The sequence below is a fragment of the Salvia miltiorrhiza genome, chromosome 7, assembly GCF_028751815.1.
Source record: "Salvia miltiorrhiza cultivar Shanhuang (shh) chromosome 7, IMPLAD_Smil_shh, whole genome shotgun sequence".
Classification (NCBI taxonomy): Eukaryota; Viridiplantae; Streptophyta; class Magnoliopsida; order Lamiales; family Lamiaceae; genus Salvia; species Salvia miltiorrhiza.
Window position 1 is genome coordinate 5,109,145 of NC_080393.1, and position 27,684 is coordinate 5,136,828.

Genomic DNA, 27,684 nt, shown 5'->3' on the forward strand with positions numbered 1-27,684 from the left:
ATGACGAATGTATTTTTTGTAAAAAGCGTGGTCGGCAGGATTCGAACCTGCGCGGGCAGAGCCCACATGATTTCTAGTCATGCCCGACAACCACTCCGGCACGACCACATGTGTGGTGCATTTGCCCACTAAATATTTAACAACACTTAGTTATTTTGCGCTTCTTTATCTTCAATTTTAGTGGCAGTGAGAGTGTGCAGACATGCAGTGAGCTAGTCGCCAATCCGTTGTTGAGGTTTGCCTAAATATTTGTTGCACTCATTCCATCTTGCTTCATCTCTCTCTCCTCGAGTTGAATTCTTGACGGCCCTGATTGATTGGAGACTATTTTAGCCACAGAACAATCCTTCTGAGTATAACAGTCCCAGCACGTTTTTGGTCTTTAACTTTATACATTTTCATTTTGTCTTGTTTAATCGAGGATTTTATTTCTGTTGGTGTTTTTGTTTGGGGGGGAGCTTGGTTCTCCGAATCGGGGTCGCAGACCAAGTGTTTGAGGAGATGCTCCAGTGAATTATAATATGCCTTTCTTGCTTGGTTTTTCGTTTCTTGAAATAATGTTTCTTTTTCACTGAAAATGTACTTCATCAATCGTATAAGTTTGACTGATTGGAAGAGAAAGGTGTTAAGTGAATTCTGGTTTGTTTGGTGTGGCATTTTTAAGAACCTTTTCTTCCCAACTCCCTAAACATTGGATTCAATGTAGTTGCAATGATATTAGCTTTTGAGGATTAGGCTGGATAGATAAAACTAGTATAGTCTAATCCATTGTTTACTGAGATGGACTGGAAGTTTAGGATATCCCAAACCTGTTGATAATTTCTAACATTTGAGCTAATTTTGCTTGATTTGTATCCCATTGAAAGGGTGAGACTGGAGAAATCCTAGTAATGAGGATAAAAATACTCAATCGTCATGTATCTTATCAATCATGAAAAATAAACGCTTCCTAAAAGGTTTTGAGCACCATTAGCCTTGAATTCAGTTGTTCTGGCCTCAGTTCATATTTTTTTAAAAATCGGTGTCCTTCTGTGTTGTTGCTGTTTCTCACATCAATTCAAATCCAGTTTTAATATTTATGAATGTTTCTGATGTATTCTTTTAGGTGCATTCTTCATTTGTGATCCGAGGTAGAAGTTTTTGGAGTATATGAAATGGCATTGACATTATTCAGGGGCTTACAATCAAATTGCTGTCGGTTGTACCCTTCAGTTTTTGATGCTAGAAAGCATGTGAGATATTTCCGCGTGCGAAGCTCACAAGGACAAACTGCAACGCAAGAAAAGCAACAGACTCAATTGAAAGCTTCACCAAAATACGAAGAAGCTTTGAAAAACTACGAGGCGGTCATTGGAATCGAAACACATGTGCAGCTTTCCACCCTCACGAAAGCCTTCTGCAGCTGCCCTTATAACTATGGGGATCAACCAAACACTAGTGTGTGTCCTGTTTGCATGGGATTGCCTGGGGCCTTGCCGGTTCTCAACTCAAAGGTTATAGAGTCTGCAGTAAAAGTTGGTCTTGCACTCAACTGCAAACTCTCTCTTAGCTCAAAGTTCGATAGGAAGCAGTACTTTTATCCGGACCTTCCGAAAGGCTATCAGATATCGCAGTTTGACATCCCAATCGCGGCCGGTGGTTATCTTGATGTTGACCTCCCGGTTGAGTTCGGTGGCGGGCATAGAAAGTTTGGCGTAACTAGAGTTCATATGGAAGAAGATGCTGGGAAGCTGCTTCACACTGGAAATGGAAGCTTTTCTCAGGAAATTAAACCTTTTCTCTATACAAGTTTATCGTATCAAAGTTACTGTGCTTTTATAATCACGTTTACAGTTTTCTCCTAATCAAGATCATCATTTTCCTGTTAGGTTTTCTGCTTCTTGATCTAAGTGGCTGACTTGATACTGTTGACTGATTTATCACACTTAAAAATATATATTTTTCTCGATGTTGTCTTCACTGCAAATGTAATGTCTGCTAAGTTTCTGCATAATAATGCTCACCATTTATCTGATGTTTGAATCTCTGTTGCACCTCGTTTGTTAGTGTCATCAGTTCAGATCGATTGATTCTTTCATTTAACAGGTTGACTTGAATAGAGCAGGCGTCCCGTTGCTTGAGATTGTCTCTGAACCAGATATGAGAACGGGTACTGAAGCAGCAGAGTATGCTGCAGAGCTACAGAGATTAGTTAGATATCTTGGAGTGAGTAATGGGAATATGCAGGAAGGATCTCTTCGTTGTGATGTCAATATCTCAGTTCGTCCACACGGGCAGCTGGAGTTAGGCACAAAGGTAAATGAATGCTTTATTTACTTTAAGCTTCTTTTCGGTCATAGTCAGTTCTTGACAAATAGTGAATCGTGAACATATAGTGCACGTTTGAGTTTACTAGATCTTGGTAACATCATGCTTGAAATCTTTGTTCGTTTCCTGCTAATAAAGTTGTGTCTTTGATCTCGGACATACCATGGAGTGAAACCAGTCTTCATCGATACTGAGCATGAATTTGGCATGAACAGGTTGAGATAAAGAATTTGAACTCATTCTCATCAGTGAGTAGGGCCATCGATTATGAGATATTGAGGCAGGCGCAGCTTCACAGTCAAGGTCAGGCTGATGAGATCGTGCAGGAAACTCGTCTCTGGGAGGAAGGAGCTCAGGTCTTAGTTCATTCTTTCTTGCAACAATATAAATTAGCATATCAAGTTAGCCCGGTTTCTTTGTTAATAATCTATTGGTGTGTTTTGCTAATTAGAAAACAGTTACAATGAGAAAGAAGGAAGGTCTTGCAGATTATCGGTATTTCCCGGAGCCAGACCTTCCAGGAGTTAATCTCAGTGAGGAGTACATAAGTGCTATTCGTGATTCCCTACCCGAACTACCTGAAACTAAGCGTCGGAGATATGAGAACATGGGACTGACCATGCAGGATGTTCTTTTCCTCACGAATGATATAAACGTAAGTCTTGTTGGTGGTTTTACTACTTACTGTTGGGCTTATATGTTAATTTTTTGAACAAGACTTGTGGCTTGCACCCCTGAGTAGTGAGTTTTATTAGATTAATGAGTCGTGAATTTTGCCAACTATTAGTTATATGAGCTGTAAAGGCAAACGAAGGTCCATGCTTCAATGTATAAGAACTTCCTCACACCGGCATATTGTACAATTTTAGTAAATTGCGACAAATCTCAGTCTAATTGGGGCACGTGATCACCTTAGCTGTTTAGAAACAAGCGGATTAGTCCTTCATTGACATATCTGCCACAAGATGCAAGATTATCAGTATTGCAGGCCATTACGAATAGTTTTTACAAAAGCACGAGGGTATAACATAGTCCACTTTTGGCTTATGTTTTCGCTTACATTGTGCCTCGAAACTTTTGGTGCTGTGTGATGTGCTTTTGATAAGTGATGGCTGAATTTCCGACTGCATGGCTAACAAGCTTGTGCAAATGTCTTTCAGGTGGCAGCCTTTTTTGATGCCACAATTGCAACAGGTGCTGATATTAAGCTAGCTGCAAATTGGATAATGGGTGATATTGCTGCGTATATGAAAAATGAGAAGTTGTCTATCAATGACATTAAGCTTACCCCTCGAGAATTGGGGGAACTCATAGCCTCGATTAAAGGTGGCACCATTAGCGGAAAGATAGGCAAAGAGGTATGCAATTCAGCAACATCTGAGTCATATTCTCATTCCTTATAATTTCTCTTTTTGTTGCTTGTTCGACCAGTCGTTTTTCACAACAATCTAACTTGCTAGCTAAATATTCAAGCTGTTGCTTATATTAAATCTGTGAGCAAAACAATTTGTTTCCTCCAACAGAAATGATTCAGCAATTAAGTGTAAAAGAAATGGAAGAATATTATAAAGAACAGGGCAAAAGAAATGAAAGAATCTATTTACTACCTTGCATTTCTTGTATTGTTGTGGAGATTTTCTTACATAATATCTGATACTTGCTCGTGGTGTGTGCAGATTTTGTTCGAGCTAGTAGCCAAGGGTGGAACCGTTAAAGGACTTATTCAAGAAAAGGATTTGGTTCAGGCAAGTTGTTTCACATTGTTTCTGGACTGCTAATTTATAACCAAATTAGTCTGTGTTATTTCATTATACGCAATATCTTCCTTTACATGAGAGTACAAATTGAGGTGAAATCATAGTATTCAAATTTGGTATGAAAGATTATCTTGAGTTGTTAATTCAGATGATGTCTTGTTAATACGCAATATGAGATGGAGAAATAGATGAAGGAAAGCTTAGCCTGTATTCTTCTTACCTTTAATCAGATTGCTGACCCCTCTGAGATTGAGAAAATAGTGGACAAAGTCCTTGAAAACAACCCGAAACAGTTGGAGCAATACCGAGGGGGTAAAACTAAGCTACAAGGCTTTTTTGCTGGCCAGGTACGATTCTGACGAGATCTAGAGCTTCTCATTGTATTCAGTCTCTCTATTTTGGTTTCATGTGCACTAAGAGGTTCCAATGTTATGACGATGAACTCTAGATAATGAAAGAAACAAAGGGCAAGGCGAATCCTGCGCTTTTGAACAAGATTCTTCTTGAAAAGCTGAACTCAAAGCCTTGATGCTTCCACTAGGTATTTTCTTGAATCAAATTTGTAAGTTTCGCTACCATATGCTCGAACAATGTAATGTGGCTCGATTCTGCTACTCAGCTATTTGGCCCCCTCTACTCGTTATTTTTTGCAGTGTAGATTAAGAACAGATTGCTAAGAAAATTGTCTAGGTCACTTGTTTCTAGGATGTCATTTGTGGCAGGGAATGTTTTATGGTTGATATTCCACCACTTATTTTAGCTATTAGTTGTGAAGATTACTGAAGTTGGAGAATCTGATGTTTTCTAGCAAGGCACTTTCTCCATTTATGTTCTTATCATATTTGTGATGAACTTTGTAATTAGAAATAGCCTTATTTGGGAATTGTTTCATTTCAGTTCCATCAGTTTTATTATTTATAGGTTTTTCTTTCTTTCTTTTTTTCTTTTCTGAAACTGAAGTAAAGATTATCAATAATAGTTCCCTATTTTCCCCCTGCAATGACTCGAACCCCTAACCTATTGATTGGAAGATAAGCGTTTTAGCAATTGAGTTGGAGTTGGTTGTCATATTCATATGCTACGTTGGGAAAACTCATATTCATCTTTTTACCAGAATATTAGTAATAGACACGAATCTTGTGTGTATGCAAATTATTTAGTTAATAAAAAGCATATTGATCAAATATCATATTACTTCAAAAGTTGGGTTAAATTATTATTATTCAGATAAGTCATGATTTCTACAGTTCCAAATACACATTGTAATTTAGTAGTAATAGCTTATCCCATAAATTTTTAATTTGGTTTATGAAAAAAAAATGAAAAATTAGAATCATAGCCGTTTATCTTCAAATAATGTCGAATTCTTGAGGTAAATGAGAAAATAAGCTTCTTTTCGACACTTAACCTGAGTGCAATTTAATTTAATATTCTTATTTGTATATATATATATGAAAAAACAACTTAATTTTATATTCTAGTGTAAATAAAATTGAAATTTGAATCTTCTACTGAAAATTAATATTTTTTTATTCTATTTATATCATAAATATACACATTAGTTTTTGTACTATTCTATCATTATTATATTTGTTTATATATGTATTTGATATGTATTCATGGAAATTATAATTATTTGAATATCCACCAAGGATCGCAAAATGACAACTACATCCTGACTTAGCTAATATTCGACTTGACTTGAAAATAAATTAATTTAGATTATTTGCAAACACTGATTCTGACTTGAACCAATTATTTACTTTTTTCTCAATATTTTGGATATTTTGATGAAACAACTGAAAGTTCAAAAAAAAAAGTTGCATATTGTCAGTTGAATTCGGGTAATGTAAGAATCAACCATAGAATCCACTCAGATTGAACTTTCATTTCACAGAAACGAGTATAATAGCATATAGGAATTTTTTTTTCAAAGTTCATCGTGCATAGGTTGTTCTAATGGAACATTCAAGTCAGGAACCACATTTTGATGAAGTGGAACAACATTAACAGGTGCAATCTCTTCTGGCCCTGCCATCCCAGCTTTCACAGCAGCAATCACTTGCCTCTGCAGCTTCAGCACACCGATGCGTTTCGAGACGACGTACAGTACAGCCAACGAGAAGATGAGGAATCCGGCAATAAGGATCACCCTGCCAAAAAGAAGCTCAACGTTAGATACGAGAAGGGTGATGAGACGACTATAGCTTCAAGATTTAGAAAACAATCGTGCCTGTCGAGAACATCCTGACGCTGCATTGTGGAGAGAAGGCCTCGGGTGCGTGAGAATAGCGATCGGTGGCCCTTGTATTCGCTCTCAGCTTTCTTCAAAACCCCGGTTGATTCCTCTTTAACAGCATTGAAAATTTGAAAATGTCAGTAAAATCATCATCTTAAAAATGCACAAAATAAGAATAGACGACAAACAGATGGAAAAGGTAAAGAGCCTGCTATAATAGCCTCAACCGTGAGAGCTTATCACATGCTCAATCATGTGTATTGTCAATCTGATCTATCACCCAAGGTAAACGCTCCCTAAGAGGATATTGCTTCTTCACGAGATTTCCATTTCTCTATATTACTAGAATATTGATGTTACATAGAGGCATAATGTAAAATGTTCCACATTTCAAGGCTGCAAGTATAATACTCCCTCCGTTCCCCAAATGAGTACCCATTTGGGAGTGACACAAGTTTTAAGAAATTGATTGAGTGTGTGTGAGTGGAATATGAGTCTCACTTTTGTTGTGAGTGGAAAGAATAAAAAAGGAAATATGGGTACTCATTTGGAGGCCGGGGGAAGTATACAAGTAGAACAAAGGATCTGCTCGACAACAGTCTTAAATTTCAAGTACATAAATCCCATAAAGAAGGTTCGAGGTCACATTGTTAGTTTTCCTTTTGAAGATTATCTCAAAAGGAATCGGGCAATTCTTGTAAGCAAACACGATAATCCAAATTCACTAAGATGGCATGAAACAAGTGATATATCAAACTTATCTCCCCTCCTTCCTACTTATCATATTTCTAAAGCAAAAGTTAGTGGTGACCAATTCTATAAGTATAGTTAAAGCACTTACACTTTCCATTAAATATTATTAAACCATGACTACTTATCATAGGGCAAATTATTTCGACTAACAATCTTAACATCTATATGATCTCTCTTTTTACAAATTTTCACAAGAGGAGTGAGCAACGGAGCCAAAAGCATCGTCATTACATGAACAAGAGTTGGAAACGCAGTAATCAACATAAACATACTAAAATTGGCAAAAGGTACTAGTCGTTGGAGACATTTCAATGTATTAGTGTTTTCTATCAACATGTGAAGAATCATAATAGTAGAATATTTCATACAACTTGAAACACAGAAACAAACAAACCGAAAGTCATGATAGTGCTTGCACTCCGTTCAACCTCCTATTAAAACAAAGAAGAGAGAAATTGTTTTAGAATATATGTGGCTCAACAGCATGAGTAGCAGATACATTAAATGCGTACGACCTGAACCATGAGCTGGCGAGTGCGTCGAAGGCTCTCTGTGATGCTCTCAGCAGCAGAAGTCATTCCTGCTTTGGTCCTGATCATATTTATAAAATAAAACGTTTTCTTATTATTGATGTTGAAATAACGCATATTATACCGATTATACTTACTGTAAATTGCGCCTTCGAGCTGTAGACTCTTCGCCACCTCCTAAAAGGAGCTCTCTCTGAAGTCACCATATCGAGTTAGAACAGTATCTAGATGACGGATTAAAAACAACACGAGACATCCTGGCACCGGAATAGTTTATCCAAGAAATGCTACACTAATCCTAGCAGAAACACATTTTGCAGTTATACGTGAGAAAAAAGAACAAGCAAATTTATGTTAATCAATAATCATTTTTACCTCTTGTTGAGCAGCTTTCTTCATATTTGCCTTTGCTTGCAAATTTGCATTCCTTAAACTCAGTCGCAAACTGAAATTTGATTCACATTGATCAGTGGTACAGTAGCTCAAATTATTTCACCGATTACAGAAGTAACAACCATAAATTTATAGGAGGTAAATATATCGAATTAGTTCAATCAACTGATCATAACGCCATTACAGCACCATAAACTAAACACAAATACACGAAAACAAAAATTATGCAAAAATTCAATTAAAATCAGCATGCCCAATCAAGAATTCCACCAAGAAATCACAATTCAATCAACATAATTCAACTTCAAAACAGGAAAATTCAAAAATTGAAAGAACCCTAAATCAAAAATATTCAAGAAGGGGAGTTCCAAATGCCACCTCTGGATTTGTTTTTTCCATGACTGAGCCAAAGATTGTGCCTTTTCGACATCATCAGCAGAGGGCAATTGCGGGGCGAGAAGATCGAGATTGAACTGGAGCGATTGCAGCATGTTCAGCCCATCTTGAGCTAACCCGTTTAATCTAGGCAGCGAATCTTTCTTCTCCGCTTCTTCAATTTCACTTTGCTTCGAAATTCGCGATGTTTTTCCGTATTCTTGGATTGAGTCGATGTGTTTTAGGGTTTGATCAAATGTATCTTGAAAATCTTTCTTGACTTTATCCACTTCTTCTGCTACTTTATCCATCTGAACTTGAAATGTCTGAACAATATCGGAGGCGTTTTGAGTTTTGATGCAAGATTTGCAAAAATGTAGTTTTGAAACTTGAAAGAACAACTGAAGAGATTGTATTCGGGTTCGGGCCATATCGCTAGTAGCTTTCGGTCGGGTTCGGGCTTTTGGGTAACTTGGAGCCAGAGGGGTCGAACTCAAAACATATACTCCCTCCATCCTCAAACAACTTTTTAATAGGAGACGACACGAATTTTATGAAAAAATTGTTAATTGTATTGATAATGAAGAAAAAAATATTATACTCCATCTGATTCCAATAATAATACGAAAATTAAGAAATGTATAAAAAGTAGATAAAGTGAATTTGTGAAAATTATTTAAATATTAAATATAAAAATAGAGTAATTAGTATTGAAAATTGTGAAAATATGTTATAATTAATACTGAGGATGATGAAAAGTTTAAAAATAAGAATAAATAAAATATTATTAATGATGGATAATGTTCCAAAATGGATAGGACATTATTTGGGAACGTTTCAAAAAGAAAATATAGGAAGTTATTTAAGGGACAAAGGAAGTAGAAAATATAAGAATAATGTAGATTGTGTAAATATAATTCGATAACATTGAATCAGCCAAAGCAACAAAAAAGAGTTTTGTCTCATAACCCGAATTATGTTGTATTAATAGAACAAGAAAAAGTTTTGATGCAGTGGATAAGTAGTGTTTCTGTATTTGTTGAAAACCCATGTTCAAATCCTCTAAATACTCTAAGTAGCAATTTTCATGAGTTTTATTTTTAAAATGGGTGTTCGATTACCCAATAATTGATTAAATGATTCAATTATTGGGGAATCGAACATCCATTCCAGTTCAAATCATTAAAATAGAAATTTTCATGAGTTTTTTTTTTAGGGCGAGATTTAATTTTTAAATGGGTGTTCAGCTATTGGTTATTGGGCGGGCAGACTGAACACTCATTTTGGTTCGGAAACAATTAGTAGATTTAGGCTCAATTCAGACTCCAAATAGCAATTTTCATGAGTTTTATTTTTTAAAAGGAGTGTTCAATTAGATGGGTTATTGGGTAACCAAACATCCATTTCGGTTCAAATCCTCAAAGTAGCAATTTTGGTGAGTTTTATTTTTTAAATGGGTGTTTGATTACCCAATAACTATTTCGATTATTGGGCGGCCGATTATTGGGCAGTTGAATATCTATTTTGGTTTAGAAACAATTAATAGATTTTAAGCCCAATTCGATTTTCAGTAACTGAATTTTTTTATTCGAGTAAGCGAACTCGAACCTATCGACATGCCTAATTGCAATAGTTAGAAAAAGAAAAGAATGAGACATAAAAATGAACTCATCCTCTCCTCCCCTCTTTTTTTATACTTTTACTTTGTCCGTCCTATTATGGATTGTCTTATTATAAATGATTAATTTTAATAATAGAAACTCTTATTTTATAAAAAAATTGTTACGTCACTCTTAATTTTCTTTTTTGAGGAACTTTAATTTTTATTTTTTGAGGAAACCATCACTTTTAACACCTTTAATTACTTTCTTCTTAATAGTGAGAGTAAGTAGTCCCCGATCAAAAAAAAAAAAAAGTGAGAGTAAGTAGTCATACAGTTCCTTTGTGAATTAATGCCCGAAACCCACATTCCATCTTCCAAAACCAGCTGCAGATTTTTTTGTTATTCCAGGCTTTTCAGTTTCTTCGTGGCGGGAAAATCAGCTGCTGCTCTTCCACAATCCCACGCGGCTGCAGCCATGTACTGGCTTACAGCAAGAAACGCCGTCGTTCTCGTTTACCGCTGCCGCTCTCTATCCTTCCTTCTCAGCCCCTCTATCCACCGCCCTTTCCTCCCCTCCGGTTCTCCTCATCAGTAAATACACCTCTCTCGGTTTATGTCCCGTTTTGTTCATTTTAAGCCTATGTGCTGTTTGTGTATTCAATGCGAGTGTGTTGAGGTTAATTGGGAAGGCTATGGGGACAATGTTGTTGTTGTTTTTGTTTTTTTGGTGGTTTTATAATGTGGGCAAGTACAAATTTGTTGAATGGTTTTACCTATTACTTGAATTGCTAGTTTTAGCTTTCAATATATCCTTTTCCCCACGATGTGGAATGAAGTATTAAACGGCAATGTCTGGTATTGTCGTGTTTCGTTTGTTCGGGTAAGTATCCGGGAAGAGAAGTTTTGACGTGGTGTATTGGAAGTGTGTTGTATTCATAGGGAAATGTATTGTATGCTTGGTCTTGTTTTGGGAGAAAAAATGACACAAATAAAACAAAATCATTTAGTTTATTAAGAGGGCGTTTACTTTTCATGATTGATAAGATACATGATTGAGTATTCTTATCTTCATTACAGTACTGGACAGCACAGTCGCATTTTTTGCTTCAAAGAGAGAAAGCTTTATACGAAAACTTCAAAGAAGCTTAAACAATCAAAAATTTCATTGGAAGATAAAGATTATGCTCATATTATCTGGTGGAAGGAGGTTAGATACTTCTCTGTTTCTCATATTTTGCCACATAAATTAGTCAGAAATACACCTTGTTGTCATCATGCAGAAATTTTGCTACCTTCTTGCTAGTCTAATTGGATTGTGTTTCTTGTTTCAGAGATTGGAATTGTGCAGAAAGCCTTCTTCTGTTCTACTGGTTAAGAGGCTAGCATTTACTAATTTATTGGGTGTTGATAGTACCTTAAAGAATGGAAGGTAAAGGTTCTCATTGAAGGAATTAAAATTATAATGTACATAATGCGAACATGACTAATGAAGTCAGTGAACTTTACAGTCTCACTTTGCTTATTTTCACTACTCTTCTTCTTGTTCTAAACTCAACTGTATGAGGAATTAGATTTTTCTTTACATGTATCTGTATCTCCTATGTTTCCATATACCTTTGCAACATAGCTCTCATTGATCCTTTGAAGATGTAACTGAATATGGGCTTTCATATCTTGAAACAACAATAAAGACTAAATTATTCTTTGATTGTTACATTTACTCTACGTCATCTAATATAAATAGGCAGTAATTTTTCCCCAGGCTCAGTGGATAATTTGTTTCATTTGCATTTGTTTCTGTCTACTGTTGCAATTTAGTGTTAGGAATGAGCATTGAATTTTCAGAACAACTATCATAACTCGAATGACATGAAGCATATTGGGTAATATCTTTCTTGATTATATTGTAGCCTCAAAGAAGGAAATCTTAATTGCGAAATGTTGCAATTCAAGTCAAAATTTCCGCGGGAAGTTTTACTATGCAGAGTATGTTTATATGGTTTTACTTAATCATCTTATGTTGTTTGTTTCACCTCTTCATTTTTTAATTTCCGAATCGTACGTTGCTAACACAGACCCTTGTGATCTACTCTCACCACTTTTTTCTCTATTCAAGGTCGGAGATTTTTATGAGGCTATTGGTATTGATGCTTGCATCTTAGTAGAATATGCTGGGTTGAATCCTTTTGGTGGTTTACGTTCAGACAGCATACCTAGGGCTGGTTGCCCCGTGGTGGTATGTGGTTTGCCATGTGTACTTTTGGCTCTTAATTATGCACACAAAGATGTTGTTTGCTATACCAAGCTATCTATTCTATATCATTGCCATTTAAAAGTGGATACAGTGTTAGCAGAGAAAAGTCTTTAACTTCCACTTCACATTTTTGTTTTCAAATTCTTGTATTTACTAACTAGTTATTGCTTCATCCTATGTGCTGGGACTATTTTATCATCTGCTATGTATCGTTTGTTGTCTACTGGATTAGGAAAATTTTGTTTAAATTATTTTCTTTATCATGATTAGTCAAATAATTACTTGAAAACACTATTTGTGACACTGCTCTTAATTAATTCTGCAGAATTTACGACAGACACTGGATGATCTGACCCGTCATGGTTTTTCTGTTGTGAGTACAAGGCCCTGATGTTTGTTGCTTTGGCCTCAAATTGTAATTTATGCATGTCTCGCGAAGTGGAAACATGAGTTATATTTATTTTCTTGATTTTTTTTTAAAATTTTGTAGTGCATAGTGGAGGAAGTTCAGGGTCCAACTCATGCTCGGACACGTAAAAGTCGCTTTATATCTGGGTAATTTCCTAAAAACTTGATTGTGATTTGACTTTTGTCCTCAAGGACAGCTCGGGCTTTGAGTTGGACTGGAGGACTTAGTTCTGATTTTATTATTCCATAGAAATTTGAAGAATCTCAGCGAATAGAACTACATCGAGATAACTGATGAGAACCTCTCTACCGTCTTTCTTGATTAAAGTTTTATTGATGAAGATGATGTCATGTATACTTATCTATAAATAAAAATTACTCAAGTAATCCTTTTTTATGCTGATATGCATTAACCATGATGCTTATATTGGGTGGCTATAGTTTCATAACTAATTGATGACATCAACAAAAGAGTGCCTCTCATCATTGATTTGACCTCTGCTCCTTACTACCACATGATTATTTCTTAGTTCGTTATTTCTTTAGCCTAAGTTTCACACTGTATCAGACATTTTGTCATATCTTTCATTGCACGTCCGATACATGTCTTAACGTAATGTGAGGTTTCAGGCATGCACACCCTGGCAGTCCTTATGTGTTTGGGCTTGTTGAAGACAATCACGATCTGGATTTTCCTGACCCAATGCCTGTAGTAGGTAAAAGCCAAGTGGATCTTGTGAAGACCTATCTGTTAATACATGTTGATAAATCCTCTTTTAACTCGTTCCATTTTCTCACTTATTCCTGGAGATTCACTTATCGTTCAAAGATGAAATCAAGTTGCCAATGTTCTATTAATTACAGGATATAACTCTATGCTAGTTTAAAATTCCATCATTGATATTCTTGCAACTAAAACTGTAATTTTGGGTCTAGGGATATCTCGCTCGGCTAAGGGGTATTGTATAGTTTCGGTGCTTGAGACAATGAAGACTTATTCTGCTGAGGATAATCTGACAGAAGAAGCATTGGTTGCCAAACTTCGTACTTGTCGGTGCCATCATTTGTTCCTCCACACATCATTGAGGAACAATTCTTCAGGTTTATAATATGCTTTGTTTCATCATCGGTGTGGTAGAAGACTACTGCTATTTGTTGATTGAGACTTTGAACTTTTTGTAACTGCCATAGTTTTCTAAAGTTTATTACGTTTGTTCTCCTAAGCTACATTAAAGGGTGTTTCATGCCGTAACTTCACTTGCGTGATGTTCATCTTAACAAGTATGTGTTCACTTCAAGCAACCTCCTCCTTGCCTCTTGTTAAATATGAATATATTATGGGAAATACTGAAGCGGTGTTCCCTTATATTCCATCAGTCCTGCAAACAACATTTACCAGTCTATTGTCACTCGGGAATTTTAATTTTTTTTACTTGCCATTGGTTGACTACTTTTTCGTACAAATCTCTCTTTTATGTGTTGAAAACGACACTGTGTAACCTGGTTTTCAAGAAACAGTTTGGTGGTTATTTTGAACTCCCAAAACTATATTTAGTTGTTGAAAAAGGCAGGCTTACGATGTTTTATTCTAATATATCTTATTTTGTTGTATGTTGGTGATCGTTCTTTTGATGGCTACTTTCTCATAATTCATGTCTTTCATATTCTAACCACCAATGTCACTGTATAGGTACTTGTCGCTGGGGAGAATTTGGTGAAGGTGGACTTTTATGGGGAGAATGTAATGCTAGACAATTTGAATGGTTTGCTGGTGATCCAGTGAATGAGCTTATCTACAAGGTCTCAGTTTGAACATTAGTTCTTTGTTTATGTGCCTTCTTGACTTATTTGTATTGTGCATTAACTCGAACTAATTCAGGTGAAAGAGATTTATGGCCTTGAAGATGATATCACATTCAGAAATGTTACGGTTGCCCCAGAAAATAGGCCAAGTTCTTTATACCTGGGGACAGCCACACAAATCGGTAATATTAACTAAATACAATTTTAATGGAACTGTAATTGCACCAATTTCTTTAACCTATATATTATCGATTGTTGCTGCTGATTAGATAAATTGGAAGTGTATATCAATCTTCCTGATGGTATAGGAAGACATAGAACATGGAAGAAAATCTTTCCTTGATTAGGTGACGATTTAAAAAAATTGCATCTATTGGGCATTTTTTGTTGAAAATGTAACTGACAGCAATTTGGTCGTTTCTTTTTATGTATAAAACATAATATCTATACAGTTTAACGGATATATTGTAACTGCATTTTTTTCTGTACCATGTCCTGTCAGGTGCTATTCCAACTGAAGGAATTCCGTGTTTACTCAAAGTTCTACTTCCTTCAAGTTGTGTTGGCCTACCTATCATGTAAGTGAGAAGTTGATTATGGATCAATTTTACTAGTCCATCATTACCGTTAGCAAGTCACCGCATTTGCATGCCTGTTCTTCCTGTACATTATAAGAGGTTACTTCTAAGAGAGATAATGAATTATATCTTCCCTACGTCAAGATTTTTGTTTAATATGATTTTGACTCTCATCATGGATGCATATCCTACACTTGTTCTTCTCTAGGTATATCAGGGATCTACTTTTGAACCCTCCTGCCTATGAGATTGCATCAAAAATACAAGGTCAGTTATTAAGAACCAAATACTTATTTGAAGTTGCATTTACATATGGGACTGCTACTACATTTGCTTCAAGAGGTTGTGTTAGCATCTGTTGTACTATTTTCTGTTCAACAGATAGGTAGTTTGATAGTTTAGGTCACAATCACTTTGACTAAGGTCACGATCACTTTGGATAACAAGAATAGGTGATCTTGGCCCAAAAGTGAAAGAAAATAAGTTACCTGCAGTTTTCTAATGTAGTCCAGTGAAATGATCTTTCTCTCTATCGTGCTTCCTTAATCGTTTTTCTTTTGGTGTATGGACCTTATTTGATTGCTGTTAATGGTAGAAAAAGTTTGTTAACTTTATGTGGCTCAACTCAAGAAATTTCTGCACTAGGGTTGAATTGTAACTATCTCATTCATTGCTTCAGGGATCAAAGTGTAACATTAAATGGCTTGATAAGTAAATATATATGCTGCGTCTGCCACTAGTTTCAAGCCTGAGTATTATGTTTCGGTTGAAGTTTAACTATAGAATTGATTGCTTCAGCCAGAGGTCTCTACTCTGTTCAAGATTGATTTAACTTTTGCAAGGTTGATATTGTGTCGATTGTGTCATATATTTTTAGGAATACCCTTTTCCATTAAATTGAATTTTGTCTTTTTCTGAACTATACAAAAGTTTACTTTAAATGCTTATTTTGCCCTCATGTAGAATTTGACTTTATCTTTCTGAGATACATAGTTACTTTTCTTTTTAGGATTTTTATCAGTTTAGGGCCAAAAGATAGGTTAGCTATCAATCAACGACCTGAAAGATGAAACTATCAATTTAGAACCCGAGTGATTGCAACTATCAATCAAAGAGTAAAAAATTCATGTATTCAGATTCTTTTTTTTTACTCCCTCCGTCCCGTTATTAACGGCACGTTTCTTTTCGGCACGGAGATTAAGAAAAGTAGAATTAAGGGAATTAGATGTGTAGTGTTATTTTAATTAAAAACACACACACAGTCACACACACAGTCACACACACTGCCTCTCTCTCTGCCTCACCGGTACACGGCGGCGCCGGCGCCGGCGAGCGCCGCCTCGTCGGCTCCTCCCCCCGTCCTATCTCTCCCTTCCCTCTCTCCCTCTCTCCATGGCAGAAACCAAACAAAAATTAAAAATTCTTCCCAAAATTGAATGTTAAATATGGTTAAGCAAGGAGGCCGCTGCCGGCTTCCCAAAAATCTGCTGCTGCTGCCGCCACCGGCGAGGCCGCTGCCGGCTTCCACCAAAGAAATTCAAACAACCACTATCATTCAAACAACCAACAAAGAAATTAAAGAAATTCAAACAACCACTATCATTCAAACAACCAACAAAGAAATTAAAGAAATTCAAACAACCACTATCATTCAAACAACCACTCTCTCCCTCCCTCCCGTTTACAGAACTCCGGCGACCAACAGGTTGGTGGTGGCCGCTCCACCCTCTGTAAACCCTAGCCCCCACATCCCGTACTTGTTGTTCAAGAGGGAGGTCGGCGAGAAGGAAGTGGATTAGAGATGAGGAGGTTGTTGCGCCACTGCAACGGTGCGACGGAGGTGGTGCAGATGCAGAGGCGGCGCAGATCTGGAGGAGGCGGAGGTGGAGGTGGAGGAAGCGGGCGTAGATCTGGAGGAGGCGGAGGTGGAGGAGGCGGGCGCAGATCCGGAGGCGGCGCGATGGAGGCGGCGCAGATCCAGCGGAGGTGGAGGCGGCGGCGCAGATCCGGAGGAGGTGGAGAAGGCGGCGCAGTGGAGAGGTTTTGGGGGGAGAAGAGAGAGGGACGATACGATAGAGAGAGAGCTAATGAGACCTTAAATTAAGTTTATTAGTTGTAGTTAATGAGCCCTAATTTTTTCCAAAAAAGGAAACGTGCCATCAATAACGGGACAGCCCAAAAAGGAAAACGTGCCATTAATAATGGGACGGAGGGAGTATATAATAAATTCTTTATGAATTTAATAGATACTTTGAAAGAATTTTCATTAAAAACAATTTTTTATTAGTACAATAAAAACTGCTCATTTGCTTGCCTGTATTACACTAACTTCGTCAAAGCTATTATGCTTATATGCTCAAGAGAAGAGTGGCTCATCGACTCTTTCCATAGCAGGTCTTGTATAGCATTGTTACGTGTGATTGTTACTTTCTGCATCATAATTTTTCTGATTCTTGCTCTACATCTTTTCTCTGCTACAGAAGCCTGTAAATTGATGAGCAACATAACCTGCTCCATTCCTGAATTCACATGTGTTCCCTCGGCGAAGGTTGGGTTGAACCTAGAAATCCGAGTTGTAAAATAATGTTGTACCTTTTAATTGCTGAATTATTTTTGCCAGTCACTATTGAATTGCTAAATGTTCAAATGTGATTCTCTATCTGCAGCTCGTGAAGTTGCTTGAGTTGAGAGAGACCAATCATATCGAGTTCTGCAAGATAAAAAGTGTTCTTGATGATACAATACAACTGTATACAAATTCAGAGCTTAGAGAGATTCTAATGTTGTTGATGAATCCTACATCCGTAGCAACCGGACTCAAAGTTGAATTAGAGACGTTAGTAAGTGCCTTTCCTTTTTGGTTTGTGAATCACTTATGATTCTTGCTTCAAATGATACCTTTGATGTCTGAAGAAAGCAAAAAAATTAAGCTCCAATTGTCTGTTTGTTTACCAATTTTTTCTTGTAGGGAACTTTACAGTTTGTTTGTTTACATTTCAGGTGAGTGAATGTAGATCAGTTTCTTCTAGAATTGGTGAAATAATCTCATTAGACAGTGAAAACTACCAAAAGATAACCTCCTCTACCACAGTCCCGAATGAGTTTTTTGAAGATATGGAGTCTTCCTGGAAAGGTCGTGTCAAGAGGATCCATTTAGAAGAAGAATGTGCTGAAGTGGATGAAGCTGCTAAGGCCTTATCAATTGCTGTAAGACTGTGTGAGCTCATTAAATTACTATGTGATCGTTATATAGATTTGATAGCAGTAATAACTTCGTGGAGTAAATGACTCACAAATTAAAGTAATTCAATAAGCAGGACACATTAATTTGTATGCTTGAGGACATGTAGGATTGAGATTTATGATTGAAAAAATATGACGAGATTTGTTTGATAATTTGAACAAATAAATTATGTAACATGACTGTTGTGATGCAAGAAAAGCTGTGGATTGCACGACAAGGATGTCTGGTAAAATTGGATAACTAAGATGAACAGAAAATTGGCTCTGAACAGTAATAGCTCTTCTTTACATTGAAGAATACAACTAATCGGATAATAATCCTAGATTACTAGTATGCTAATTAGTATGCTTTATGCATCCTAGATTAAAGAAGACTTCATCCCTATAATTTCGAGAATCAAAGCAACGATGGCTCCTCTTGGTGGACCAAAGGGAGAGATACTATATGCTCGTGAGCATGAAGCTGTCTGGTTCAAGGGAAAACGTTTTGCTCCAATTGTTTGCACTGATACCCAATTAGAAGCAAAAATCAAACAGCTCAGACCTGCCTTGGATTCCAAAGGCAAAAAAGTTGGTGAAGAGTGGTTTACCACAATAAAGGTGGAAGATGCGTTGACCAGGTAACCTATGGTCCTTTGTCATCCATGAAGATAATTTCAGTAATTTGATTAATATTTTCTCTACTCTACTTCATGATTACCTGTTTTTGCATCAGGTATCATGAGGCTGGTGACAGGGCAAGAAGAAAAGTTTTACAACTTTTAAGAGAATTATCTGCTGAACTACAAACAAAGATCAATGTGCTAGTTTTTGCATCAATGTTGCTTGTCATTGCAAAAGCATTATTTGGCCATGTCAGGTTTGTTTTTTCTTCTTTCAAACTTGACAGTTGAATGAGTCCTTCTTGTTAACTCCTTTTGTTTCGTAGTTAATTCTTTTTAATGCTCTCTGAATATTTGGCGTTTTTATTCAGTGAAGGAAGAAGGAGAAAATGGGTTTTCCCTACTCTCACTCATCAACACAAATCTGAGGTAGTCTACTGAAGCACCGTCATATTGACTCATGCCCGGTTATAATTTCTCGCAGTTTGCTCATAAATCTTGTTTGTAGGTTTTGAGATCTACATTTGATGGGTCTCAAACATGCTACTGAATCTCCAAGATATTCACTAATCATGATCTTATTTTATTTTTTTATAAAAGATTCCGTCAAAATTTGTATGCGTGCAGGATGCAGGAATGCTACATGGAGCTGAGGGGATGAAGTTCATTGGATTATCCCCTTATTGGTTTGATGCAGCTCAAGGTGGTGCTGTACGAAATACTGTTGATATGAAGTCATTGTTTCTATTAACAGGACCTAATGGGGGTGGGAAATCAAGTCTGTTAAGATCGATTTGTGCCGCTGCACTACTTGGAATATGTGGACTGATGATCCCAGCTGAGTCAGCTGTTATTCCTCACTTTGATGCCATTATGCTGCACATGAAATCCTACGACAGTCCGGCAGATGGAAAGAGCTCATTTCAGGTCAGACTTGCTCAATTAGTTTATTCGACTTTGACCAAATTTTGTGTTTTGGGATGTGGTGGAGACGAAGAAAATAATACATGTAGACCATGGGTACTTGAACCTATGGGGGTGTTTGGCTAAGCTTATTTTTGAGAACTTATAAGTTGTCAAAGTGTTTGAATAATTGCTTAAGATAGATAAACAAAATGGAAGAGAAATTAAATTGAAAGGACATATGTTGTAAATAAAATTCCATAGTAGGGTTATTTTGTAAATGATTGTTGCTTATAAGAATATGAAAAATAAGTTGGGGTTGAGGAACTTAGTTTTGGGGGAGCTAATAAGCTATTGGACCTTATTTTTATGGTTTATAAGTTAGTATTTAAGAGTTTATTTTGCCAAATACTTTTTAAGAGATTATAAGTTTCTTAACAGCTTATAAGCATATTTGATATGACGATACATAGGCTAATGTTTATATATAATTAAAGTTCGTATGTATTACAACTTTTTTTTAGGTTGAGATGTCGGAGATTCGGTCTATTATTACTAGAGCTACTTCAAAGAGCCTGGTGCTTATTGATGAGATATGTCGAGGTACTGAAACAGCCAAGGGTACATGTATTGCCGGTGGTGTCATTGAAACTCTTGATGCACTTAGTTGTCTGGGTATTGTATCCACCCACCTTCACGGAATATTCGATCTACCACTGAAAACAAGAAATGTGGTGTTCAAAGCTATGGGAGCCGAATGTGTTGATAATCAAACCATGCCCACATGGAAATTAATCGATGGGGTCTGTAGAGAGAGTCTTGCATTTGAGACAGCTCGGAGAGAAGGAGTTCCTGGAGAATTAATCGAGAGAGCAAAGGAATTGTATGCTGCAGTTTATGAACCGTGCGCTGCTCCGAACATTGTTGATACATCGAACAAGGCAACGAATAGACCAAGTCATTCTAGAAAGGAAATTTCTTCATTGGTGAGATCTGCTGACACTATGAGTAAGGAAGTGGAGAAAGCTGTGATCCGCATATGTGAGGAAAGATTGATGGAGCTGTACAAGAAGCATCATCTCTTGGACCAGTCGCCGTTGAGATGTGTGTTGATTGGTGCTAAGGAACAGCCGCCTCCGTCCACCATTGGTGCTTCGAGTGTTTATATCATGCTTAGACCTGACAAGAAACTCTACATCGGAGAGGTACTCATCTTTTCTGTTCCATTGTAAAGTGACATGAGTTATGCTTGATTTTTTCTATTTTTGTTTTTCAGACGGATGACCTTGAGGGTCGGATCCGTACTCATCGTTCCAAGGAGGGAATGCAGAAGGCGTCGTTCCTCTACATGTTGGTATCAGGGAAGAGCGTGGCTTGTCAAATGGAGACGCTTCTCATCAACCAGCTCCCGACTCAAGGTTTCCACCTAACTAATTTAGCTGACGGTAAACATCGAAACTTTGGCACAACTGATGTGTTAGGAAGCGAGATGATGGTCAGATGATGCAAAAAATTCATGTTAACAAGATGTATATATATACACTACTCGTTAAGAGCTAACCTTGAGGTAGATTTGCAGCAATTTTGGATCGATTTCAGCTGCTTCACTCAGTTGATTCTGCTAAAAGTTCTAAGCTAATCTTGTTTAGAAGCCTTTTTCATTTTAGGTGTCCAATTTCCAAAATAGATGAGTTTCATACAACAAATAAGATATATGCATCACAAATTTCTTACGTTCTATTTCATTATCAATCTATCATGTTTTCCTTTTAAAAAAATCTGTCATGTTTCATTTCATGTCATCCACACACCTTAACTACTTTCTCGTGGCATGAAATGAATGTCTATTAAAAGAAAGCTACTTCAACAGCTTCTGTTTCCTCAAAAGATAGAAAACGGAAAACATTGGTCAAGAAACATGACATTTGTAGTTTGCATTCTCAAAAGCCACTGGAAAAGATAACCAAAGCATAACAAAATTGACAAATAAACCAAAGATGTCTTGATGAAGAAAGCAGCTCTGCAAATGGAGTCATTATCTATAGCTTCAATTTCTCTAGCGGAAGCATCGACTCAACACTGTTGAAGTTCTGAACAATACAACACAGAATGATAGTTAATATGGAATCAATATCGGTATATTATGATAGCACAGTATGATATTGATATACAAGGCTATATTCTAATACATGCGACCTAAGTAAAAATATTGGATTTAAAAAATATATACCATATACTCCATATAAAAGAAAATAGATAAATGTTATTGCAAATTTTTTATTAATCAGAAGATTTAAAATAAGTAAGGATATTGTAAATAATTAAAATTTAGAAGAAAACATACTTTTATAAGATAATATATATAGTAATAATAATGCACATCATAATTAATACACTATGACAAACTAACTTTTGTAAAACAAGAATATGTTTTAATAGGTATAGATTGGTTATGACTTGTTTTTGCTTCAACTAAGGGATTTTCGTTAAAGCTACTCATAAGTTTTGTGTTGTTTGGTTCTATTATCTTCTTTCTTATTATTTTAAAACGCACACCATATAAGATAGAAAACGACCAGTCTTTAAAATGCACCGTAATTAGATTTTAATTGGAAATTAAGAAACTGTAAATGAGAATTGTAAGACGCACCATATATCTGAACGGGTTAATGGCCTGTAAAACCACGAACTTTGAACGAATTCTGGTTTTAATCTCTAACAAAAAAATTTGCCCGTAAAACCACAAACTTTGAGATATTTCTGATTTTGACTATAGGATAAATTTCCGGCAAAAAATAGGCTGAGTTGGCAGCCTGAAATCTAGCATGACTTAATCGACAATGACACAAAAACGACGTCGTTCTTTTAAAAATACAAAAAGATGTCATTTAACTTAAAGACAAGCAGGAAGCAATAGGATGATGTTATTGATTCCACCGAATGCCAAAATAATTTAGAAATAAATAGAGCAATAATAGGATGAAAGATAACAAAGCAATTAGAGGAAATGGCCGAAATAATTCTTACTAATGACCTAAGCAATTGTCCAAGGATTCCACCGAATAGTTGAGGATTTCTTACTTGAATGCTTCCTCCAACTCTAGAGAGAGTTTGGGGGAAATGACTAAAGGAAATAGATTTTGAGAATTAGGGCATTTAATTAAAAGATTTTGGGGGAAATGACTAATGGAAATTGATTAAAATGTCACATAAGCTGCCGGAAATTTATCCCGTAGTCAAAATCAGAAAGATTTCAAAGTTCGTGGTTTTACAGACAGAATCTTTTGTTAGAGGTTAAAACCAGAATTCGCTTAAAGTTCGTGGCTTTACATGCTATTAACCCTATTGAATGTACACGAGTTTTTTGTTCAGTGAAAAAAAAAATTGACTTAAACAACGAAAGACTTACTTGCTGCAAGGTTTAATCAGGTAGCGGCCGTCAACCCAGACGGTGAGATTGGGAAAGTTGTTGTGCCACTCTGCAGGAATAGGATCAATGCCTAATTCCCCACAATCTTTGATATTTAACCACTTCAATGCATCCCCCCAGCAAGAGGGCAGACGCCTCAACTTGTTGCATCTATTTAGACTTAAGATCCGTAGAGATGGAAGGTTCCCCAACCATTCAGGCAATTCTTCTACCCCTAAATTATGTAACGCTAACCAATCAAGAGCTGTGAGATGTTGAATTGATTCTGGTAACCACTCCCAATTTTCCACCCCTCTTAAGACCAAGGAAGTAAGTGAGTTGCAGCATCCTTGCAATAAGGCATCCACAGTCTGTTTAATGCCAACACTACTCTCCATTGACCACTCCCAACTCACATCTATCACTAATTTCCATAAGCAGCCTGAACCCCAACTCTTGACACTATCAGTAGACATGAAGAATTTAGGAACACCAACAATTGCCAATTCTCTGAGACTCACTGCTTTAGCGAGGCAGTCAATTACCATCGGCAGATTCTTTAGGCTGCTTAATCCCCTCAACTTGAGATACTCGATTGTTGGCGCCCATGACTCTAGCATTTGACGTGGCAAAACCATCAACCCTTCGCACCCTTCGATCGTGAGCCGACGAAGGATTCCTTGTGATTGTCCTTCTCTGCCACTTGGATTCCCTATTGACTTCACATTTCCACATCTAGAAATAGTCAACTTCTCCAGAGAATTGAGGGTTTCCAGTCCATCTGGTAATTCTCTCAACCTGGGGCATCTACTTATCACCAACTCTGATAGATTCTGATTCTTATAGAATAACCAATCTGGCAGACATTCCAATCCCTCCAAGTCTCCTATTTTGAGGGATGTTAAATTATTGAATGAAGAATTTATGAACCTCACCTTCTCCAATCCTATCAAAGAAAGAGATTTGAGATTTGGCAAGTGCTCCAGCTGTGGGATTTCCTCACATTCTGAGCACCTCTCGAGTGTTATCTGAATCAAGTTTTGAAGTGGTAGCCAAGAGGCTTGAGGCCCATCCCGTACTGCCATCTTCTCAATCCATTCTGGAAATCTTTTGCCTTTGAATCCATCAATCTCTAACTTCTTTAGATTGGCATTTGCATGAGGTTGGAGGCCTTCCAACACACTCTCATCAACATTTCTTTCACCTTCTCTGGAATAATCCCATTCAAACCTCAAATCAAATAAGTTTGGCTTCTCAAATATTTTTGCTGTCTCTGCTTCTTCTTTGCTCTGCACCTTTTCCAAACTACTAATCTTTAGTTTTCCTTTGAGATTCTTCAAACTTCCAAGCTCTTCAATTCGATAGCCCTTGTTGTCACCCACACTAAAGTGCCTTAGTGTTTGGAGACAACTTAATCTCCCAATCTCCGCAGGCAACTTCACACCATCGCTGATATAAAGATGCCTTAAGTTAATCAAGTACTTTAACGTACTTGGCAGAAACAGATCCCACGTTCTCTCGGCTCTTAATGTTTGCAAGTGATGGAATTCACTAATCCAGCTTGGCAAATTCTTAATTTTTGTATTTGAAATATCAAGATTTCTCAAATGTATCAACTTCCTAACTGAATTGGGCAACTCTTCAACTCCATAACTCTTAAGAGTAAGAACATGCAGACTTTCCAAGTTGGACAACATGTTACCCGGAATTTCTCCACCTTCCAAGAACAATGTACGCAAATGTTTTGGCATAGGCTTTGATTTTCCTTGAAGAGTGATGTATCTGATTTGGTTGCAGCCATCTGCATTATTAGAACCCAAAACAGAAGATGCCAGATCATGCACAAGATCGTGCATCACACAACTCTCCACATTTCCAATATCATCTCTCTTCGCAACTTGCAACAAAGAGTTTTGTAGAAGCATATTAAAGAACATGTCGCCCACACACTCCATATCATCTCTTCCATTTGGCTGAAGAAAACCTTCTGCCATCCATAGTTCAATCAGCTCCTGCTTCACAATTCTGTCACCTTTTGGGAAAATTGAACAGTATGTGAAGCACTTCTTGAGTGATGGTGAAGACAAATTATCGAAACTCAATATCAAAATTTTTGAGATGTTATCTCCCTCAACATCTGTAAGCCATTTCTCTTCGACTTGGAGCCACTCTTCTTCTGATTTACAGCGTAGCACTCCCCCGACCACATTGGCAGCTAAGGGCAAACCTTGACATCTTTTTCCAATCTTTTTTCCAATCTTCTCCAATCCTGGTGGAACTTGTCCATTTCCAAAAGTTTTAGCTTTGATTATCGACCAGCAATCTTCATCTGATAAGCTTTTCAACATATGAATGTCAAGTGGGTTCACAATTGAAGCAACCTTTTGACTCCTGGTAGTGATGAGAATGCCATTTCCTTTAGTAGAAGTTATTCCCGACATGGAATTTATAAAGCCTTCCCATTTCTGAAAATCTTCGTTCCATACATCATCAAGCACAAGAAGATAAGTTTTAGCCTTCAAAGCTTCTTGAAGCTTTTGCAGGAGAACTTCCCTACTCTCAACTCCCACACCAGTATGTGAAGTCAATGTTGAAAGGATTTTGTTGAAAAGAAGGATTGGATCAAAAGTTTGAGAAACATGAACCCAAAGCCGTGATCCGAATTGAGTCTTCATCTTTTCATGATTGAAGACTTTCCTAGTCAACGTAGTTTTCCCCATACCTCCCATTCCGACAAGAGCAAGGATAGAGAAGATCCTCTCCTGTGGGTGGGTCTGGGTGAGCATCTCAACTAGTTTAGGCACATCATCATCTCTACCAATAAAGATTGGATCAAGAGATAATGAATCAGTCTCAAAGGAAGCATTTACAGCAGCAGCAGCAGCAGGTGCATTCACCACTATGCTCTGAAGGCCGAGCTCAGTTGCCGTCTTGTTCATATTCTCAAAACTCGTATTGATTTGTTTGATTCCAAGAGCCATATTTCGTGGGCGTGAGATGTGATTAAAGGATGAGAAGCATGATAGTACCTTATCCTTGCGTGTCTTCATTTTGTTGACTTCTTTGTGGAGAAGATGATAGCTGAGTTCGTCCAAAACATTATCAGCATCGAAGGCCAGTGCTTCAAGCTTCCTCAACCAGATCTTGACAGCATCTTGGGAGATGGATTTCTTCTCCGCATCATTCAAGTAACCCTGAATGATTCCCAAAGTCGTTTGCAGCTGTTGGGCATCTTCGTCGAGACCTCGAAGTAGAGAGTGCTCTTCTTTGAAAACATTGATAAGGCTTTGAAGCAGAATTTCAATGGCCGCAGCAGACACACCTCCTCCATCCATGGTTTTGCAGAGAGAGAATGCTTGTGAATTTTTTTTGCGTGTGAAGATGATGATTGTAAAGTTGTGGATGACCATTCAAGCATTATCTCTCTTCAATTATATGTGGAAAAAGGAAAAGTCATTAATGATCCAACTTGACCTTTTCGAGGATGTTTTGTTATTCATTCTTTAAGAGCATGTGCAGTGTGGCTCGATCGAACGGGCACGAAAAATAAAGGAAACTAAGAAAAACAACCCATGAAAAATAACAAGATGAAGAGATAAAATCATGTTGTGGAACAGTTGTGTTCACTTGCATTATATGTTGTTTTAACAGACTTGCTTTCGTCTGTCCAATGTGGCCATGTGGGTGAAGTTTTGGGAAGATATAACATAGTCAGATGAAGTCTTATTGGATAATTAATTATTGGGAAAAAGTATAATTTTATATCTCAATATTTACACGTTAATTTTCATAAAACACTAAGAAAAAATATACTCAACTTTAGCTAATGCCAGTTATTATCATTTCTATGCATATTTGGTTCGTAAAATTAACAAATTATGATAGATGCAAAAGTTGGTGCCCTCAAAATCCCATTTCTTAGTGTCTCCTTACACAAAATCGCTGCAAAAGCTCGAATTACTCGCATTACATTTATGTAGTAAGTAGTTAATTAAATATTGTGTGATAGATGTTGACTTGTTAAACAATCCATGATGATCTCCAATGTCTCATAATTTTATGTGTCACTATGTCTCATTCTTATATTTATTATTTTAAAAATATTTTTATAAAAATAAAATTTATTTATAACACTATGAATCACGCTTAATTTTTATTTCCAAAATTTAAATTTTTTAAAAAGTATATACCATGGTTTTGAATTTCATCAATCTATTATTAATTATTAAAAGTGAAATTAAATGAAAAAATAATTGTATACCCTAATTTGATGAAATAAACCCTAATTAATAATCACAAAATTAAACTAAAGCATATAAAATTGAAATTGAAGAAAAAATATATAAAAAAATAAAAATAAAAATTAAAAGTGAGACATAAAATGTGGTGCACTGAATCTCATTCCCATATTTTTATTACTCCCTCCGTCCCATAAGCTTAGGCTTGTTTTCCTTTTTTGAATGTCCCATTTATATAGGCTTGTTTCCATAAAAAGTAATGTTTTTTTACTCATTTACTATTATATCC

General features: G+C 36.7%; 4 protein-coding genes and 1 non-coding gene across 9 annotated transcripts; 2 read left to right on the forward strand and 3 right to left on the reverse strand.

The window, feature by feature from the left end:
- Positions 1 to 26: 26 nt before the first annotated feature.
- TRNAS-AGA (transfer RNA serine (anticodon AGA)) lies at positions 27 to 108 on the reverse strand. The gene has a single exon. It is a non-coding gene; the product is annotated as a tRNA-Ser (tRNA).
- On the forward strand, positions 95 to 4,980 carry LOC130991822 (glutamyl-tRNA(Gln) amidotransferase subunit B, chloroplastic/mitochondrial). Of its 4 annotated transcripts, XM_057916230.1 has the most exons (10): positions 149 to 378; positions 1,106 to 1,760; positions 2,083 to 2,295; positions 2,523 to 2,663; positions 2,759 to 2,962; positions 3,468 to 3,665; positions 3,984 to 4,052; positions 4,295 to 4,411; positions 4,513 to 4,605; positions 4,718 to 4,980. In XM_057916230.1, the coding sequence occupies exons 2-9, from the start codon at positions 1,155 to 1,157 to the stop codon at positions 4,591 to 4,593; spliced, it is 1,629 nt and encodes a 542-aa protein (XP_057772213.1). In that variant the 5' UTR covers positions 149 to 378; positions 1,106 to 1,154; the 3' UTR covers positions 4,594 to 4,605; positions 4,718 to 4,980. The 4 variants fall into 4 exon arrangements, with proteins under 4 accessions (XP_057772209.1, XP_057772213.1, XP_057772212.1 ...); XM_057916226.1 differs by having other exon boundaries at positions 95 to 235; positions 4,513 to 4,980; XM_057916229.1 differs by having other exon boundaries at positions 150 to 367; positions 4,513 to 4,980.
- Positions 4,981 to 5,927: 947 nt separating this feature from the next.
- Positions 5,928 to 8,851, reverse strand: LOC130991874 (uncharacterized). Its single transcript, XM_057916310.1, has 7 exons — positions 8,358 to 8,851; positions 7,962 to 8,031; positions 7,724 to 7,779; positions 7,572 to 7,647; positions 7,451 to 7,487; positions 6,298 to 6,412; positions 5,928 to 6,217 (listed from the first exon to the last, which is right to left on the reverse strand). The coding sequence occupies exons 1-7, from the start codon at positions 8,783 to 8,785 to the stop codon at positions 5,995 to 5,997; spliced, it is 1,005 nt and encodes a 334-aa protein (XP_057772293.1). The 5' UTR covers positions 8,786 to 8,851; the 3' UTR covers positions 5,928 to 5,994.
- Positions 8,852 to 10,263: 1,412 nt separating this feature from the next.
- Positions 10,264 to 21,409, forward strand: LOC130991760 (DNA mismatch repair protein MSH1, mitochondrial). 2 transcript variants are annotated; one of them, XM_057916141.1, is made up of 22 exons: positions 10,264 to 10,548; positions 11,035 to 11,164; positions 11,289 to 11,386; positions 11,868 to 11,943; positions 12,074 to 12,193; positions 12,537 to 12,584; positions 12,702 to 12,766; positions 13,250 to 13,335; positions 13,556 to 13,720; positions 14,310 to 14,419; positions 14,499 to 14,604; positions 14,925 to 15,000; positions 15,209 to 15,267; positions 17,481 to 17,548; positions 17,667 to 17,840; positions 18,001 to 18,207; positions 18,607 to 18,863; positions 18,959 to 19,102; positions 19,217 to 19,274; positions 19,473 to 19,772; positions 20,273 to 20,953; positions 21,025 to 21,409. In XM_057916141.1, exons 1-22 carry the CDS (start codon positions 10,307 to 10,309, stop codon positions 21,250 to 21,252), a joined length of 3,498 nt encoding a protein of 1,165 aa, XP_057772124.1. In that variant the 5' UTR covers positions 10,264 to 10,306; the 3' UTR covers positions 21,253 to 21,409. The 2 variants fall into 2 exon arrangements, with proteins under 2 accessions (XP_057772124.1, XP_057772125.1); XM_057916142.1 differs by lacking the exons at positions 10,264 to 10,548; positions 11,868 to 11,943 and having other exon boundaries at positions 11,145 to 11,164.
- Positions 21,410 to 21,581: 172 nt separating this feature from the next.
- Positions 21,582 to 26,729, reverse strand: LOC130991766 (disease resistance protein RGA2-like). Its single transcript, XM_057916150.1, has 2 exons — positions 23,158 to 26,729; positions 21,582 to 21,838 (listed from the first exon to the last, which is right to left on the reverse strand). Exons 1-2 carry the CDS (start codon positions 26,565 to 26,567, stop codon positions 21,805 to 21,807), a joined length of 3,444 nt encoding a protein of 1,147 aa, XP_057772133.1. The 5' UTR covers positions 26,568 to 26,729; the 3' UTR covers positions 21,582 to 21,804.
- Between the last annotated feature and the right edge of the window lie 955 nt (positions 26,730 to 27,684).

Coding starts and splice junctions, on each gene's coding strand:
- LOC130991760 (XM_057916141.1), top strand. CDS start 10,307: ATGCCCGAAACCCACATTCCATCTTCCAAAACCAGCTGCAGATTTTTT. Junction 12,585..12,701: donor CCCGTCATGGTTTTTCTGTT/GTGAGTACAAGG, acceptor AAAATTTTGTAG/TGCATAGTGGAGGAAGTTCA. Junction 14,605..14,924: donor GGGGACAGCCACACAAATCG/GTAATATTAACT, acceptor ATGTCCTGTCAG/GTGCTATTCCAACTGAAGGA.
- LOC130991874 (XM_057916310.1), bottom strand. CDS start 8,785: ATGGCCCGAACCCGAATACAATCTCTTCAGTTGTTCTTTCAAGTTTCA. Junction 8,032..8,357: donor TGGAAAAAACAAATCCAGAG/GTGGCATTTGGA, acceptor ATCAAATTTCAG/TTTGCGACTGAGTTTAAGGA. Junction 7,780..7,961: donor AGAAAGCTGCTCAACAAGAG/GTAAAAATGATT, acceptor TGGTGACTTCAG/AGAGAGCTCCTTTTAGGAGG.
- LOC130991822 (XM_057916226.1), top strand. CDS start 1,155: ATGGCATTGACATTATTCAGGGGCTTACAATCAAATTGCTGTCGGTTG. Junction 2,963..3,467: donor TCCTCACGAATGATATAAAC/GTAAGTCTTGTT, acceptor AATGTCTTTCAG/GTGGCAGCCTTTTTTGATGC. Junction 3,666..3,983: donor GCGGAAAGATAGGCAAAGAG/GTATGCAATTCA, acceptor TGGTGTGTGCAG/ATTTTGTTCGAGCTAGTAGC.
- LOC130991766 (XM_057916150.1), bottom strand. CDS start 26,567: ATGGTCATCCACAACTTTACAATCATCATCTTCACACGCAAAAAAAAT. Junction 21,839..23,157: donor CTGATTAAACCTTGCAGCAA/GTAAGTCTTTCG, acceptor TGTATTGTTCAG/AACTTCAACAGTGTTGAGTC.